The sequence below is a fragment of the Rhinatrema bivittatum genome, chromosome 1, assembly GCF_901001135.1.
Source record: "Rhinatrema bivittatum chromosome 1, aRhiBiv1.1, whole genome shotgun sequence".
NCBI lineage: Eukaryota > Metazoa > Chordata > Amphibia > Gymnophiona > Rhinatrematidae > Rhinatrema > Rhinatrema bivittatum.
The window spans coordinates 239,241,638-239,260,970 of NC_042615.1; the positions used below are offsets into that span (position 1 = coordinate 239,241,638).

General features: G+C 44.2%; 1 protein-coding gene across 6 annotated transcripts in view; it reads right to left on the reverse strand.

Annotated features, from left to right (window-relative positions):
* The window catches only part of REEP1 (receptor accessory protein 1), a 229,360-nt gene that overhangs the window by 40,503 nt on the left and 169,524 nt on the right, over positions 1 to 19,333 (reverse strand). For 3 of the 6 annotated variants that reach the window (XM_029592790.1, XM_029592782.1, XM_029592775.1), the window contains one exon: positions 358 to 500. The exons of 2 other annotated variants lie outside the window; for them this stretch is intronic. In XM_029592790.1, coding sequence (XP_029448650.1) covers positions 358 to 500 — 143 coding nt within the window. Of the gene's footprint in view, positions 1 to 357; positions 3,921 to 19,333 lie in introns of those variants that run through there. One more of the 6 variants, XM_029592809.1, reaches the window with a different exon arrangement.

Sequence of the window (19,333 nt, forward strand, 5' to 3'; positions counted from 1 at the left end):
TGGCAGTAGAGCGGAGCTGGCGGCCCAGTGCTTCCAACCTCCTCTACCTGCCGCTGACCCTGCTCTCTCCCATGCGGTTCAAACAGCTAATCTGTGAACTGAACCACCCAGGAAAGAGAGGGGCTGGTGGGCAGGAGGTTAGAAGCGCTGGCTATTGGCTCCACTGAGGGTACGGCGGGGATGAGAGATTTGAAGGTGAGGGAGTCAGGGGAGAAAGACTTGGCTTTAGAGATATGCAACCTCCCTTGCTACTGGGGGGAGGGCTGGCGTGGGCGAGCTCCGTTCCCAGTGCTCGCACTGGGAGTGATGCCAGTGCCAAAGCCGGCTCTGACTGTGACCTTTCTATCATTTCAGTACCTGCACAGGCTGCTCCTTCTTCTTCCACACTTTATGCTTGGACGCTTGCTCCATCAAAGCGTTACCATCCTCACTGTCGTTTGAGAATCCTGACTCTTTTACTTCACAGTTCGCCTCACACTGTGTTTCAAACTCCTCCGCGTCTACCTCAACAATTTAATGCAGTTCATTTAAAAATCTATGCAACAGAAGACAAGCATGAGGAGAAGCATTCAGCACTGTCTAGGCTACTCGATACTTCACACCAAGCAAAGCACTTGAGCAGAAACGAGCTCGCAGCATGCCACACTAGCTTTACTGGCAGGGTTCATACTGGAAATAACCACTGGCTTTGTGGGAGGCTTTTTTTCTTTGGTGTGAGGTTTCAGTATCGGATTTTAAGCAAAAAAACCCAATACCACATTAAAGGCTATATCTGGAATAATTTCATTCTGTAGACACTCGAGTCCACAGGCCATAAATCTGTTGAACTGAGCCTGGGGGCATTTTATTTGCAAAGTCTGTATTTTTCTGACACCTGGCAGACACTTCATATGATTTCAGGTTTTAATTCTTTCATTTACTGTGAATGTGGCATTCTCTAAAAATAAGAGAGGAAAATGGGAAAATGTGCATAATATAAGGCAGTGAAGATAGTGAAAGTGCAAAAGGCTCCTTGTGTTCTCCGTTTGCCAAACCAGAATTACATGATAAAGTATCAGACAAGAACACTTTTTATGTTTCGGCTCTTTAAAACTTTAGGATTTGTGCACAATAGGAAAATTTCAGCGGAGCACAATGACGTTTGTAGATAGTTCCTCTTAGCTTTACTCTGAATCTCGGCTCAGATTCCCCATTTCTGGCACAGTCAAAACTAGAGGCACTGCACATGTGGAACGTGCAGTTTCTGGACATATTGTCAAATACAGATTTGTGAAATTACTGGCTGGTTTATGAGCAAACTTGTACTGGCCATTGGAGGAAGTCATGATCTCTGTCCCTCAGAGGACTGTTCATGTGACTGCTGAGAATAGACTGAGAGGTTAATAGCGCCAGATCCCTTAGGAAAACAAAGGGTGCTAGTGGCAGGTAATGGGAAAAGGAGGTGCCCGGTTTGTTAAATATCTGATTCTGATACATTGTGGCCACATCAGTGAGGCTCCTCTCAACCTCTTACCATGGGTGCTAATGATTCTACCAAGAATAACCCATTAGCAGATCGGTAATGACTACAAGATTCCTAGCGTGAGAAAGATGCTCATGGGCGACATTTTCTTTGACACTTCCATTAAAAGACCCAGGCAGGGACAAACACATCCTTGAGATACATGCCCCGATGCCAGGAGTGCTTCAGCTTCCTTCCTCATAGGGTGACACTTTGAGTAGAGTCCTCATGATAAAGTAGGGGAAGTACATCTTTGGAAACAGACTTGCTGAACTAGTATGAAAAATACTAAATTAGATTGGATTGGGGGAGGGGGAGGGGGGAAGTCTGCGATTGAGAGTGTACAACAAAGTAGTCTGGATAAAGGACTAAATTTAAGGGATTTATTGATAATCATAAAGAAGACCTAAGAGGCAAAAGAGGAAAATTAGTGGGAGAAATGATTATCCTAGTTGTCTATATACACAAGTGCAAGAAGCAGAGAAATAAGCAAGTAGAATTTGAAGTCCTGGTTCACATGCAAAATTATGACTTGAATGATGTCTATAACCATGTAATTAACCGTGCATATACGTTGTGAAATCCTCTCTGATCAACTGCAACTGGATGCAGCAGGCTCTAAAAACATTAAAGAAATAAATGAATAACAGACTTGATGGGATAACCCTCCTGACCGGAACGCTGATCTAGAAGGCTGCTGATTGATAAAGAAGCACACGTAGGAAAAAAAAAAAAGATACGGGGCACTGCTTTGCATACCGCTTGCTGTACGATCCAAAAGAAGTGTGAGGTAAAGGAAAATATTTAGGGAAAAGATGAACGGGGAAAAAGAACAAACATGATGCCAGAGGAGGTTGGCTATTACGATCAAACTCACTAAATCCCTAAAACATATGACCTTCAACTACCCGGACATCTGCTGGAAAAGTACAGTAATCGGCAAGTCACATACTATCCAACAAGTTCCTGAGGCTGCTACAAAGGGTGCAAAACGTCTGGACTCGATCCTTAAAATGGGAAGGAACTGGTTGAAAACCTGGGAGAAAGATTATGAAATAACAAGCGTTTATGATTGCAAGGAATGAAAGGGATAACAACAAAATCAAGGCAATTAGTTCCAAACCACATTTGAACAAATTTAGAAACTGGTTGGAAAGATCCCATGGCATGTAAGCCTAAGGGAGAAAGGTATTCAGGAAAGCTGGTTGTTTCTCTAATGAGACAATACTGAGGGCGCAAGCAAAATCCACCCCAATGCGTAAGAAAGGTGGAAAATATAATAAAAGCTAAAAAGTTCATATTCAGATGCTGGCCGGCTAAGAGTTAGCCAGATAAATCCATCTGACTAATTTTGCTGGGATATTCAGTGGTGCACACGCACCACTCAATATACCCAGCTATGTCAAAGTTAGCCTGTTAAGGTTAGCCGGCTAACTTTAGGACTGCCCTTTGGCTGGATAATACTGAAAAACCCTCACATAAATAAATAAATAAACTACATTTATCTGGCTAGCTTAGCCACATCCGAATGTTCCTGCCCCATCCCCAAGCTAGCTGGATAACCTTTTAGCTAAACAGTTATCCAGCCACCTCTGGGCCGCTCAGCACGGCAGGATTTTCACATCCTGCTATTTGTTCAAACTTTAGCTGGACAAACAGAGCTGAATACAAACCTCTAAATTAACTAAACAAGGAGTCTTCATAGACCCGAAATGCAAACAGAAATCTCTGGAAAAACTGGACAACTGATTCAATTACTAGGAGAGTACAATATGAACATCTAGGGGCAAACATGGACAGGCCAAAAGACAAAACGTGATGCAGCTAGTAAGAGACATAAAGGATAAGTGAACATTTTATAAGTGTATTATCTGGAATATTTGTAGATTGCAATAAAAAGATGTAGAGGAGGAGCTTCCCAAACCACGGTCTCCTCTGCAATACTTAGTTAATGAGATGCCAAGAGGAAGAGCATATCTTGTCTAATTTTCTTCTGGGAAAGAATGACAGGGCACGTAGATAGGGGTGAATCAGTCCAAGGTTATTTATCTTGACTTAGAAAAGGTTTTGACGTTTCACATAATACACTCATAAGCAAAACTAATATGATCTACAGCTCACTTTTGCGAAGCACTGAATTATAGCTCCACACGCATAACTGAAAACAACTTTCTAAAGCCAGACTGAATAACACAATTTACGTTAATAGCGTCCCCTTCATGTAGTCACGGAAACACAAAGGAGTAGGAGCAATTTCTGTAAACATAACCGAAGTCACTCAGTAATAAGGAAGTTATACTATCAGTCACTGTTAATGAGTTTCATATTGGTTAATGGGAACACACCAATAAACAGTTATTGTGTTAAGTGAAGCAAGGAGGCTATTCTAAACAGCTGCAAAAAAAAAGGTCATGCATATCTGTAACACTTACATGAGGATCCCAGAATATTTTTATAGAGAAAAGAGAATAAAGAGAGTTAGAAGAAAAATACTGAGAAAAAATGGCCTCACTCACTTTAGAAATAACCTGTCAGATTTCATATCCTGGTTTCAGTTGTGCCTACTATTAAAGGTTGGTTTCAAAAAAAGGGTGTTGCTATCTAGCCCCTCCTTGAGGCTGTGTGCTGCTGCAATACAGAATTAATAATACAGCCCTGTCAGAGGAACAGGACTATCAAAGTGAAAGTTATTTTCTGTGGGCTCAAGTTATCCAGAAAGATATTTCTTGACCTTGGTGAATACAAATAATCACAGTGGAAGAATGTGGCAATCATGGCATTCAAAACAGAGCAAATACGTCCTTTCACTCTCATGCATGTTATCAACGTTCAGTTCTTCCAGATCTCACGTTGGACCAAGGGAACGGCAACCTCTGGTTCCAAGTCTCTTGCAATGCTGATAAAATAGGAGCACCCCAGATCTCCACCCATGTTCTACATCAAAGACAAAGTCAACCTACTTAGAGGCAGTGACCAAAAGATAACGCCACACCTCCTGACCTTCTTACAGAGACAACCCTTTTTTGTAAACATTCTTTATAAGAGCTGTGTAAATTGGACATAGGCCCTTTAAACTCCTTTGTAGCACTGTCCATGAGGTCATGCATGGGGCTCTCATGGTGTACCCCCTAACATGGTTTTTATCACTGCCTGTCTGATTCCACTGACGGAAGTTACAGGCTCAGCACATCTACTCCATGGGGGGAGAAATCTCCCTCTGTTTCTGCAGCTGGTGCTGCCATATACTTCTAGCAGGTTTACAGTCTATAGGCATTCAATCCACTGTTTTGTCCTGGTTTCGATCTTTTCTAACAAATCGTTCTTTATATGTACATGTTAATAACCATTGTTCAGATTCATTCAATTCTTCATCTGGGGTTCCACAGGGTTCATCATTGTCTCCATTACTCTTTAACATATATTTGCTTCCTCTTTGCCATATTCTCACAACTTTAAATGTATACTTCCGAATATATGCTGACGATATTCAGTTACTCTTTCCTTTAAAAAATTCATGGTCTGAAACTTTTTCTCTAATATCTTTGGTCCTTACTACGATCAACACATGGTTAGACCACAACCGCTTAAAATTGAACCCTTCAAAAACTATGATTACACATCTTTCATCCATTTCAGAATCCTCCATAGGCCCTCCTTCTCATCTAAACTTTAAAGGTATTTCAATTCCTGTCAGTACTTCATCTATTAGCTTAGGTATTACAATCAATTCCAATCTTTCTATGGTTAATCATATCTCCAACATTACAAAAAAATCTTTCTATAAATTACATTTATTGAAGAGAATTCGACCTCTTCTTTTTTTCAAAGATTATCGTACAGTATTACAGTCTTTAATTTTTTCAGGTATGGATTATTGCAACGCCTTATTCTTAGGTTTATCTGATTCTGTATTATATCCTTTACAAATGATACAGAACTCTGCTGCTCGGGTGTTAGTAGGTATTTCACGTCGAACTCACATTACACCAGTTTTACTTTCACTTCATTGGCTACCAATTAAATATCGAATTCAATTTAAAGTATTATCAATTATTCATTCTCTCATCTATAACACCTCTTCTACTTGGCTATGTACCAATCTTCGCATATATAAACCTACCAGACATCTCAGATCTTTTTCAAAAAACTTATTAGATATTCCTACTGTCAAATTGGCAAAACTTGAACTAACCAGAAAAAGAGCATTCTCAGTAGCAGGTCCTGTTTTATGGAATTCACTTCCAGATTACCTCCGTCTTACTTCATCAATACAACAGTTCAAAAAACTATTGAAAACTTATCTATTTCAGAAAGCATATACTTTAACCACTAATTCATAAAACAACTTCCATTTATTCCAACTGCTTCCTCTCAATTTACACATATTCACATGACACAATATTTCCTGTTGTTAATTTATTTGAAAATTGCTGGACATGAATGTATACTGCGCTATGTTAGCTTTTTATTTGTTTTATTTTGTTTTATTTTGTCTAGTTTATTTATTGTGTATGTTTGGTTGTAAACCGTTTTGATTAATTCTTTGAATTGTAAAAGCGGTATATAAACATTTTTAAATAAAATAAATAAATAAATAAACGCAATACTGAGATGTGCAGGAAAGTAGCCTGGGTGGGTGTTCCTGCCTACTCCATTGCATACTTTTCTGTACATTTTCAAATTCATCTCTCATATAACTTAATGTTTGATGTGATGTGTCCTACATATGCAATACATAAATAATATTACAGGCTAAAATGCTGTAACAAGTACCTGTCACAGCAAATGTCTGATTTATTGTATATTTAGCTCATGCCACTTCATTGGTAACTCAAGATGAGTTACATGCAGGTACAGTAAGTATTTTCCCTGTCCCCAAGACTTATAATCTAAATTTGTACCCAAGGCAATGGAGGATGAAGTGACAAGCAGCTGCAGTGGGATCTGAACTCTGGCTTCTCTGGTTCTCAACCTGCTGCTCTAACCACTAGGCAGCTACTCTTACACTTTTTCCTTGGTTTTTTGTTTTTTTTTACTTTTACAGGTCCCTATTGCTGGTTTTGGGTAGCAGCAGGGTCACCATGCTTCCAGGATTCTGGGGCTGCAATCACTGGAGTCGCAGTTGCGTAAATATTGGCAAGGGACAGCACTGGTGTATGATCTTCAGTATGGTGGTACTCATTGTATCGGCTTTCTGATATTTCATATATTTTATTTTGTGGAAACTGACTCAAACTATTTTGCAGGAGTGGTATATAAATGTAAAGGTAAAGATTTGCATAGTTTGTTGCTGTATTGATTTTTTGAATGGCAGTATGTGTGTGGGTCACAGCAACAGTGAAATTATGTGCTGTTTGCTGAGAGTGCTGGCATGACAGTGTGGCTGCTGAGTTTATTTCATGTATACAAGACCATAACAGAAGAATTTTTGCATCTCCACGATTCTTGTCTGTGGATATGCCTAGACGGCATATCCACGGGTTTCGTAGGCCTGGTTTCGCAAAAGAAAAAAACCCAAAAACGAACCCTACATCTGAAGAAGTATAATAATTTTCCTGCCCTGGCATGGGAAGCAGCAGCTCCTGTAATCTGCTGCAGAGATTTAAAGGAGACTTTTAACCCATCTGATATATTTTAAAAGCCCTATGCACACCAAAGCTGGGAGATACGTGTGTGACTTGGCCCAGCGCGCACTGGGGCGGATTTTAAGAGCCCTGCTCGCGTAAATCCGCCCGGATTTACGCGAGTAGGGCCTTGCGCGCCGGCGCGCCTATTTTCCATAGGCCTGCCGGCGCACGCAGGGCCCCGGGACTCGCGTAAGTCCCGGGGTTTTTTGTCGGGGGCGTGTCGGGGGCGGGGCCGATCGACGCAGCGTTTTGGGGGCGGGATGCGGCATTTCGGGGGTGGGCCCGGGGGCGTGGTTTCGGCCCGGGGCGGTCCGGAGGCGTGGCCGCGCCCTCCGGAACCGCCCCTGGGTTGCGTCTCGGTGCACCAGCAGCCCGCTGGCGTGCGTGGATTTACGCCTCCCTCTGGGAGGCGTAAATCCGTCGACAAAGGTAGGGGGGGGTTAGATAGGGCCGGGGGGTGGGTTAGGTAGAGGAAGGGAGGGGAAGGTGAGGGGAGGGCGAAAGAGGGTTCCCTCCGAGGCCGCTCCGATTTCGGAGCGGCCTTGGAGGGAACGGAGGCAGGCTGCGTGACTCGGCGCGCGCTGGCTGCCCAAAATCGGCAGCCTTGCGCGCGCCGATCCTGGATTTTAGCAGATACGCGCGGCTACGCGCATATCTGCTAAAATCCAGCATACTTTTGTTTGCGACTGGTGTGCCAACAAAAGTACGTGAACGCGCATTGTTTTAAAATCTACCCCACTGCGTGGATTTTAAAACTCGCGCGGGTACGCACATAAAATTGTTTTCATCGGAAGGGGTGGGGCATGGGCGTGGTCTGGGCGGGGCATGGGCAGGACATGGGCAGGCCGAAACTGCATCATGAAGTCTGCACATAAGTATTTACTCGCAGAAGCCTGCGCCAGAGTCCCCTACCACGTAACTTTACTTCTGCTAGGGACGGTGTGTAAGCCGTGTAACAAAAATAACCAGACTAATCAGCAGGGTTTTAAGGCTCGAGGCTAATAGGGTAAAAGGGAGACAAGTTAGATAGGGGGTTAAGGAAGTCCTCTCCTTCACTGGGACGAACTGGGAACAAACTGGTAATTGCGTTGGCGCATGTAACTACTAAAACTCCCTTCACTTATGCGCTGGAGTTGCCATGTGCGTGCAGATGCGTGCGCCAATATAAAATTGTGCACACATGTATGCACATATAGCCGATTTTAAAATACATGTACATATGTTATAAAATCACTGCGTCCATGTGCACGCACCAGCAATGCGCACACATGTACGCCCATGTGCGGGTTTTAAATTTTACTTCCATTTGAGTTTCCTTCCTTCCATCGAATCAAGTGTCATTAAAAATGTGTTGGTAGGTTGTGGTCACCAAAGGGTGGAATTTTAAAAGGCCACGCGTGCGCCCATAAACGCGCCTATCTCGCCATGCAGAAAAATATGCCCTATTTTATAAAATACTCTTCATGAGAGAGAGACTCTTTATAGGGATCAATCTGGACCACTGTAAGGGGGCACTTTCATTCGGGGTGAGTTTTCGGGAGGTGGGTTGGGGTTAGGGAGGTATCCATTGTAAAATTCACACGATTAAAGAATTTTTGCCCTTATAAGTGATGAAAATTCTAAAAAGAGGAGTTGTACAGTACAGTTTCTGCTATAAAGAGGTTCTCTCTCTCTCTCTCTCTCTCACCAGACTCCTGCGCCTAATGGGGAGCTGTAGCAAAGTGCCACACATAATGGGGCAGATTTTCAGAGCCCTGCTCGCCTAAATCCGCCCAAAACCGGGCGGATTTACGCGAGCAGGGCCCTGCGCGCCGGTGAGCCTATTTTACATAGGCCTACCGGCGCGCGTAGAGCCCCGGGACTCGCGTAAGTCCCGGGGTTTTCCAAGGGGGGCGTGTCGGGGGCGGGCCCGGTCGTCGCGGCGTTTCGGGGGCGTGTCGGCAGCGTTTTGGGGGCGGGTATGGGGGCGTGACTACGGCCCGGGGCGGTCCGGGGGCGTGGCCGCGCCCTCCGTACCCGCCCCCAGGTCGCGGCCCGGCGCACAGGAGGCCCGCTCGCGCGTGGGGATTTACTTCTCCCTCCGGGAGGCGTAAATCCCCGGAGAAAGGTAAGGGGGGGGGGTGTAGACAGGGCCGGGCAGGTAGGTTAGGTAGAGGAAGGGAGGGGAAGGTGAGGGGAGGGCGTTAGAGGATTCCCTCCAAGGCCGCTCCGATTTCGGAGCGGCCTTGGAGGGAACGGGGGTAGGCTGCGCGGCTCGGCGCACACCGGCTATACAAAATCCATAGCCTTGCGCGCGCCGATCCAGGTTTTTAGCAGATACGCGCGGCTCCGCGCGTATCTACTAAAATCCAGCGTACTTTTGTTTGCGCCTGGAGCGCAAACAAAAGTAGGCCTATTCGCGGAGTCTGAAAATCCGCCCCAATATGCACGCGCCGGCTGAGGAAAATTTGGAGTTACGCACATCAGTCCTAGCCCCGCCTCTGGAATGCCCATGCCCTGCCCCTTTTCCGCCTACTTTTTCCTGGCTATTTAAAATTTGCATAGCTCCTGCCCGGGCCACTTATGCGCATATGTGGCCGTTTTTTTCGCGTGCAAGGCTTTTAAACTCTACCTTTGAACGTTTTCCATGTGCTCCTATGGTGTGGAGTGGGGGTTCTACCTGGCCATTTTGTGTTGTGAATGCACGCATTATTTGCTTTTTTTCACTACATGATCAGATTTCGTTACGGCATTGCCATTTCACAAATATGATTTCAGGTTTCCTTGCGTTCTTCTTTTCTCTGCTACTGTTTCCTCTCTCAGTCCCTTATTTGTATAGTTCTGACATACAATTATTTTTGGGAATGAGATTAGATGGAGGGGAGGGTGTAGATGCACCAGGACAACTGGCTGGATTATCAGAACCACACATGAGTGCCCAGATGGGTCTGCACAGTGGCTGGCTCTGTCAAAGCTGTCAGGAAGATTTCTGGAGGCTCAGGAGGGGGGAGATGTTTGACGATTTGGGGGAGGGGGATTCAAGAGAGCAGGGCTTATCCGTAAGCTTTAACTTGGACTTTTTCTACCAGTGAAGTGCTCAGGGGGTGCAGGTGGGGGTGGAGGTGGCATTAAGGTCACCAAGGACTTTTAATGACACTTGAGGAGGTGGGAGTTGCAAGACCCCTTTAAATCCCTGCAGCAGATTAGGGGAACTGCTGTTTCCCGGGCCAGGCCAGGAAAATAATTATACTTCTTGAGATGTTGGGTTTGCTTTTTTTTTTTTTTTTTGTGAAAGCGGGTTCATGAAGCCCATTGTCCCAAAATGACAGATTAATGAGTTGCTTTGAATGATTTTGCACGGCAGCAGCTCATTAAGGTGCCATCTGATACGACATGATACGAACTCCGTGAATGCCGGTATAGAAAAATACAAATAAATAAAAAATAAAATAAATCTGAATAAAACTTTCACGCAATTACTGCCGCAAAGCTCATTTCTGCAAAATGTTTCCACAAAAGGTGTTCTCACGACAAATTTTAAGTAAAACGTCCACATTAGTGTTTTTAGCACATTTTTGGGTGTTTTTGCAAAATGTTTCATGTGACAGATGTACTAAGCTGCAAATATTTTTCGCGAAAAATATTTGCAGCTTAGTACATCTGTCTCCTAGTATTTAACATACTGGTTAGATAGAATTTCAAACTGTGGTTATCTTATGCTGTTTCTCTTCTATTACTATAATACAACGTGATGCTCCTGAGACTGTGGGAGCAGCAGCAGTCCAAACAGCCATACGGCCAACAAGCCCTGGCGGTGAGTGAGAGCAGGAAATGGAAGCCTGGGCAGGGACTGAGCGAACGAGGCAGAGACCTGAGCAAGGAGGCCTGGAGAGCGGGTGACAAGGCAGTTAGTTTATTGCTGTCTGTAGCATTTTTCTAATGCTAGGAAAAATCTAATGCTGACCTTTGGTTTTGCACTGTTTTTAATCTGAGGTGTGTCACAAAATGCCTTACCCTCGCCTAAATGTGACCTACTGCTTTGCTCTCTCTTTTATGCTTAAAGTCAAGACATTACTGTAACTAATTGCTTTTGATTAATTTATCTAACTAACCATAGCCGCGATCTGAGCAAAGACACTTTTCCTTATCAAATTGTAGTTTGCCAGAACATAAAAGTATTTGTTGCTATGCAGTAGAAGAAAGAGCAACTAATATTCTCAGCAGTGAACAGACACAAGCTTTTGGGCTTAATGCAGTCTTTCTAAGGCAAGTGTGTCAGGCAGGGCAGGTGAAAAAGCAGTGAGAAAACAACAAGAACAATCTCAAGTCTATTGTACGTGTTAGACACCACACGAATAGGAGTGAGCGTATCATCCCATTAGAGACTGCAATTAAAGTTTCACAGATTAGGAGGTAGCTGTATAATTTTAATTACTCTTGTTCAATTGAAATTCAAGAATCAGGAAAGTGGTTTTATAATTTGGAATATAAATATCACCAGTCCCCCTCAGCTGCAGGCAGGTACAATCCTGAGGGCCACAATGCCATTTTTAAAACAGAGTGTGAGAGCAGGCCAGAGTGGGCATCACTTCTGCCCTTTGGACTCATGGATAGGATAAGCAGGGGCCAGGGAGATTCCCTGCCCTGGTAATGTTTTAGGGCCCTGGGCTGTCTTTTCAGGGCAGGAGGGAGACTGGAGGGCCTTGGGGAAGCCTTACTTTTTTTTTTTTTTTTACCCAAAATGAAAACCCCTGAAAATTTTCCAGTATATTCGTGCAAGACCATTTCCAGTTCAGATGTGCAATTCCTTAAATACAAATGCACATCATTATTTTGTAATTGTTGATTTGTACATACCCAAGCATCACAGGTTTTAGATGGGGGGAAAATTCCCACATCCTACCTAGCTAGAAGTTGCTGCAACTGTACTGAAAGAGCAGTCCCGTAGAGGCCAATTTACTAAAGTCCACTTAAACTTGCAAATGCGAATATGCATGCAAAAAGCACTGTTTAGTGCATGCAAGCTAGGCGTTCATGAGCTAACAGCTCTTTTAACAAACATATTTAAGCTTTTACAAGTTTATGTGCAAAAGCCATGATAATAAAGTAATGAGATTCAAAATTATGCTAACCTCCTTATCTTTGAGCACGGTGATAAAGTACACATGCTGTTTTGCAAATGCATTATCATGAGAACATTAACTGCACCTTCAGAGGTGTAGATAAGTTTTTTGTGCTAAAGTCTATGTTGGCTCATTTGCATGTGATTAACATGCATAATAAAAGCAAATTTACACACATACTCGAGCAGTGTTAATGAGTCCTTAGTCCACTGGCTTCCTAGTGGGAGTGTCAGCTTCCTTGCTTAACTACAAATAACTTTTCTGGAGAAACAGCTAACCAGGTGCAGGAGAACAAATGTTCTGTGCACCTTTTGTTTTTGCTATGGTCCATGTGCATTTGCTGTTACTAAGACCCTGAAATGTTTTTTAGCCTAGTTTCTCACAGGGAAACTATTCTTTTATCTTGTCATCCTTATAGAGAAAAAAAAGAGAAGTTGAAATCACAGGGAGGTCAAAGCGCATTTTGATGGCACTGATTTTTAAAACTGCCCTGCCATTGATGGACATCGAGTATTTTCAAAGCTGCCCTGCCACTGGAAGTCACAACCATATGCAAATGTCTCTATCATACAGGAACCCAAGCATCAGGAAAGGTTCACACATGTCCTGTTTCTTTCTAGATGCTCAATAAAATCTGAACTCACATAATTAAGAAAAAAGAGTGAATTATTAAAGGGGTAACTGTTTATCTTAATAAGTGAAAACAATCACTTGCCAATCTAGATAAGTTATTACACAGTATATAACTCTTTAAAAAAATGACGGTTCACATAAATGAAACAGTGACAACAAAATGGAAATACATAATTCTCAAAGACTCTAAGCTTTTAAAGTTGAAATAGTGCTTTTTTTTTACCTACCAGTTCCTACCAGTGGAGGAGCAAAGATTACCTGGGCCAGGGTGCAAGTTTTCATTTTGGGTCTCCCCCCCCAAAAAAACACACTCATAAATCAGAAACATCAAGGGTCAGAGAATGAAAGGGGGCTGAAAGATAGAGGAGAAGACAGTGAGGGGGAAAGAGAAAGGAGACAGGAGAGGATGGACACACACACAACACACACACACACAACACACACATACACATACATACACACACATTCCTGCTCCGGATGATCCCTTTTCTCTCTCACTCACTCTATCCACACACACTCTACATACCCCATCCCCTAGTAGTCGATCTCCTTAATCTCAAACACATTCTTCAATCCCCTCCCTCACTTCACACACACCTCCAACATCCCCTCAGAACCCTTCGCTCATTCACCCGCATACCCCAAGAGCATAGCAGGCAACACAGTGTCTGGGAAAGCTTTGTCTTCTTATTCAGCACAGGGCTGGAGTGTTACGAATCCCCGGCCGCGGGAACCCACGGCCAGGTCCTCACCTCTCCTGCTGCCTGGTGTCCGCCGCTCGTGGCGTACCCTGCTCTCCTCCAGGCCGCAGCTGGGCCTTTCCACGGCGTCCTCCCCACGAGGGAGACTCTGCCGAGCTCTTGCGCACAATGGCTCGGGATTTAAAGGGGCCGTGGCGGGAAATCTCAGCCCAGCCCCTAAAATGACGTCAGATGCCAACTGGGTATTTAAACCCAGCTTGTGCTTTCCTTCTTTGCCATAGCAACAGGTCGTACTCTTTCTGAGTTGCTGGTTGCTGTCTCTGCGTTCCTGCTCCTGTGTTCCTGATCCAGTTCCTGCTCCGCTCCTGTTCCCATGTTCCACTCCACTTCTGCTCTGCTTGACTTCCTGTTTCCTGACTTCGGCTTGGCTCTGGTATTCTCTATTCGCTGCCTGTCCTGACCTTTGGCTTGTTCCTGACTCCGCTTCGCTGCTGCCTGCCTGGACCTCCAGCCCGCTTCCTCGTTTTGCACCACTGCTGCCTGCCACGACCTCTGGACTGTCTCCGTTCACCCTGCTCATCTGCCTGCCTCGACTTGGACTTCCTACTGGATCCCTCTTCGCCAGGAGACCTCCGCCTAACACCTGCCGGCCCTGGCACCCAAGGGCTCAACCTGAGGGGAACGTGGGTTGGTATAGAGGTGGCTGTCAGTGGGTTAGGAAAACGGACGCTCAATTTTACAAGCATCCGTTTTCCTAACCTGACCGCCAGCACACTTTTTTTTTTCTTTTTTACAGGTCTTCTTTTTCGGTTCTTCTGATTTAATATCGCCATGATATTAAGTCGGAGGAACTACAGAAAAGCAGTATTTTCTGCTTTTCTGTTAACGTTTTGGGCTCCTCAAGAATTAACGCCTGCTCCAAGTACGTCAGGGGCACTTTTTTTTTTTGGCATCGGGGGTGGGGGATAATAGCTAATAGCCTCATCAACATGAATTTACATGTGATGAGCACTATTAGCTACGTGCTCAGTTTGACATGTGTTTTGGACATGCTAACCCCCGTTTTGCATCGGGGTTATGGATGCGCGTCCAAAATGTGCATCCAATCACATGTTGAGCCGTGCGCTGCGGCCAGCACACGGTATTGCATCGGCCTGATAGTTCTGTTAATTCACCTGCATATCTACCACCTACAATGGGGTCTCCATTGTTAATGGGACCAGCTAACTCAACCCCTGACAGAAAAAGTGCAAGTTTCAAAGAATATGAATCATGATTCGAGCTTGTGGCTGAACCCTTGTTTGTTTGTTTGTTTATTTATTTATTTATTTATTTATACGCTTTTTTAGACTGGTATTCGTGGGTACATCATATCGGTTTACATAAAACTTGAACATGCTACAGAGAACAGGGTGCGATAACTTGGAGGGGGTAACATAACAGTTTAAAAGGAACTTGATAGAGGTACAGTGAATGGGAGGTGAAACTTGGGGGGGGGGGAGTAAACAAAATTTGAATGGGGAGGAGAGTAAGGGCTGGATAGAGAAGAGGGAACAAATGGGGTATATAGAGGGTGGGAAAGGAGGGTAAAGATGAAGTGCATTATTATGCAGGCAGAAGGTGGGAAAGATGATGAGGGGAAAAATTTTCTATCTGTTGCTTCCCTCATCAAGTAACGTTAGCAAAAAACATTTCCACAAATAGCTGGGGCGCCCACACAGGACCCTTTCAAACCCATGGAACCCGATTATTATGCATGTTTTAGCTGTAACCCGCCCTGAAATTTGGAGGGCGCGGGAAATAAGCACTTTTAAATAAATAAGTAAATAAACCCCTGTCACTGTTAGAAAGTCATTTTGAAAGCAATACTGGAATTGAAAATGATAAGCTATGCTCCATTGACTTTCACACACCTTCTAAAGGGCAAAAACAATCTATTTCAAACCGACAATCAAGCGGCCATGTTCTATGTGAACAAGTAGAGAGGTACAGGGTCATGGACTCTCTGCCAAGAAGCGATAAGAATATAGCGATGGACATACAAATTATCAAGCTGTCCTGCAAGCGAGCTACATTCCAAGAATCTCCAACACATTAGTGGAGCATTTCAGCGGAGCTTTCCATTCTCACGAGGGGGTCTCTGCAATAGACAACAGCTGGACAGACTGTCAGACCAGAACAGAAAGCTGGAAAAATGTTCTTCCATTCTTCCAAGTAATTTCGGATCAGCTCAGGATGCTTTTCTGCTCAACTGAACTGCAGACCTCATTTATGCTTTTCCACCAATCCCTCTCATAGTCAAAACAGTGCAGAAAGTGCTACAGGAACGGGCTCGACTAATTCTCATCCCTCCAGCTTGGGCTAGGCAAATTTGGTTTCCACATCTCATACAGCTATCTAGCAACTCTCCAGTTCATCTGGGAACAGACTGTTCCCTGTTAATTTAAGAAAAAGGAAGTCTGTTATTCCATGTGACTTTCCAGTCTCTCAGCCTAATGGTTTGGATGCTGAATGCTCATTAAATTTCAGATCTCTCTTTACCCAGAGTGACTGAGGACATAATAATATTGGCCAGGAAGCTGCCACCCTCAGCTTGGGGCTCCCCACATGTTATGGCTAATTCAGCCCTGCTTATCAATGGAAAAAGCAAGTCTGCTTTTTTTTTTCTGTAGATAGCAGGATGAATTAGCCATTGTAAATACCTGCCCTCCTCCCTGGAGAGTCGACTACCTAGCTATACTTAGCTCTAAAATCAACTGAGGAGATTCATGAGGCAAAGTCTACATGGGAATTACCACACTTACTCAATAGAGCTAAAATCTCTACTAGTTACAAGAGACAATTCTATTCGGTGCCACTGGTTGATGTTACCCATGTCATAACTAATTCAACCTGTTACCTACGGAAAACACTGTTTAAAGTAAGCAAACTTGCTATTTATTTAAAAAATATATAGCTCACTTATCTCCAATCCTAAGCAGGTTACAATAAAAAAAAAATCATAATTTAACATCCAACTACATAAAATCAAACATAAAACACTTAGGAGGTAATTTTAAAATAAATTATGCGCATAAATGTAACATACTATCGTAGCAATTTTCAAAAGTCATTTATGCGCATAGGGGTAGATTTTCAAACACGGCGCGTTCGTGTACTTTTGCTGGCGCATCAGGCGCAAGCAAAAGTACGCGGGATTTTAGTAGATTCGTGCGTAGTCGCACGTATCCGCTAAAATCCTGGATCGGCGCGCGCAAGGCTATCGATTACGTATAGCCGGCGCGCGCCGAGCCGCGCAGCCTACCCCCGTTCCCTCCAAGGCCGCTCCGAAATCGGAGCGGCCTTGGAGGGAATCCTCTAACGCCCTCCCCTCACCTTCCCCTCCCTTCCTCTACCTAACCCACCCCCCTGGCCCTGTCTAAACCCCCCCCTTACCTTTGTCGGGGGATTTACGCCTCCCGGAGGGAGACATAAATCCCCGCGCGCCAGCGGGCCCCTAGCGCGCCGGGACGCGACCTAGGGGCGGGTACGGAGGGCGCGGCCACGCCCCCGGACTGCCCCGGGCCGTAACCACGCCCCCGGGCCCGCCCACAAAACGCTGCCGACACGCCCCGAAAACGGCGCGGCGCTCGGCCCCGCCCCTGACACGCCCCTGACACGCCCCCCTCCGAAAACCCCGGGACTTACGCGAGTCCCGGGGCTCTGTGCGCGCCGGTAGGCCTATGTAAAATAGGCTCACCGGCGCACAGGGCCCTGCTCGCCTAAATCCGCCCGGTTTTGGGCGGATTTAGGCGAGCAGGGCTCTTAAAATCCGCCCCATAAAGTGCACTTATGCTGGTAAAACCTATGGACAATTCAATGGCATATATTGTAGCAATTTTCACAAGTCCACTTACATGAGTAAAGTGCATTTACGTGCGTAAAACCCAATTTTATGTGTGTAAATGCTTTTGAAAATCAGACCCTTGATGTAGCAAGTGATCAGCTTTTCTGCAGTGAAGATGCATCTTCCCCACTCCCCTTACTCCTCTCCCCCACCCCAAACTGACTCTCTTCCCCATTCCAGATAAACAAAAACATGTCTGCCTTGCCTGGAGCATCTTCATTCCCAGAACTGATAGCTTCAGTTGTCTTATGCAATAATTCCTAATAACCAAGACACAGGGAAGGTAATTTTAATTAATTAAAATCTGCAAATACGCCTTCTACATGTGCATTTTTACCCTCCTATAAGAGAAACATTCCAAGGGGCGTGTGGGCCAGCTCAGTATTTATGCAAAAACTTTTATTTTTGTTTTTAGAAAGCTACCCACACACATCAGCAAGTGTAAATGTGTACAGGCAATCTTTCTGGGGTGATTTTCAAAGTGAAAGTATGCATGTACCACTTTAATGGCCATCAGCGCTCTGCCTGGAGGAGCTGCAGGTCTGGGGCGAACCCAAGGCATAAGAACATAAGAAATTGCCATACTAGGTCAGACCAAGGGTCCATCAAGCCCAGCATCCTGTTTCCAACAATGGACAATCCAGGCTACAAGTACCTGGCAAGTACCCAAAAACTAAGTATATCCCATGCTACTGTTGCTAGTAATAGCAGTGAGTATTTTCTAAGTCAAATTGATTAATAGCAGGTAATAGACTTCTCCTCCAAGAACTTATCCAAACCTTTTTTAAACCCAGCTACACTAACTTCATTAACCACATCACCTGGCAACAAATTCCAGAGTTTAATTGCGCGTTGAGTGAAGAAGAACTTTCTCCAATTAGTTTTAAATGTGCCACATGCTACATGCCCCCTAGTCCTTCTATTATCCGAAAGAGTAAATAACCAATTCACATCTACTCGTTCAACACCTCTCATGATCTGAAAGACCTCTATCATATCCCTCCTCAGCCGTCTCTTCTCCAAGCTGAACAGCCCTAACCTCTTTAGTCTTTCCTCATAAGGGAGCTGTTCCATCCCCTTTATCATTTCGTAGCCCTTCTCTGTACCTTCTCCATCGCAAATATATATTTTTTGAGATGCGGCAACCAGAATTGTACACAGTATTCAAGGTGCGGTCTTACCATGGAGCGATATAGAGGCATTATGACATTTTCCGTTTTATTTACCATTCCCTTCCTAATAATTCCTAACATTCTGTTTGCTTTTTTGACTGCTGCAGCACACTGAGCCAATGATTTCAATGTATTATCCTCTATGATGCCTAGATCTCTTTCCTGAGTGGTAGCTCCTAATATGGAACCTAACATCGTGTAACTACAGCATGGGTTATTTTTCTCTGTATGCATCACCTTGCACTTATCCAATTAAATTTAATCTGTCATTTGGATGCCCAATTTTCTGGTCTCACAAGGTCCTCCTGCAATTTATCATCATCTGCTTGTGATGTAACTACTCTGAATAATTTTGTATCATCTGCAAATTTGATTACTTCACTCATTGTATTCCTTTCCAGATCATTTATAAATATATTGAAAAGCACAGGAGTAGGAATGTGTCTAATTAGGGTCCTTTAATTACTAGTGTATTCACTATATATCTGATATTGGCCCACAAGGGAATAATCAAATTCTCAATAAGATGTGGGGAATTTGTGAAGTGAAGTTAAAAGGCTGATTTTTTTTTTAGTGTGAAAGTGGCACCTGCCTATAAATTAAAGAATGAGCTAGGGGTAGGTGGGAGGGTTGGGAAATACAAACACACTAACTTCTGTTTATTAGCTGCCTTACTGACTATTTAACATACAAACACACAAACACACTAAA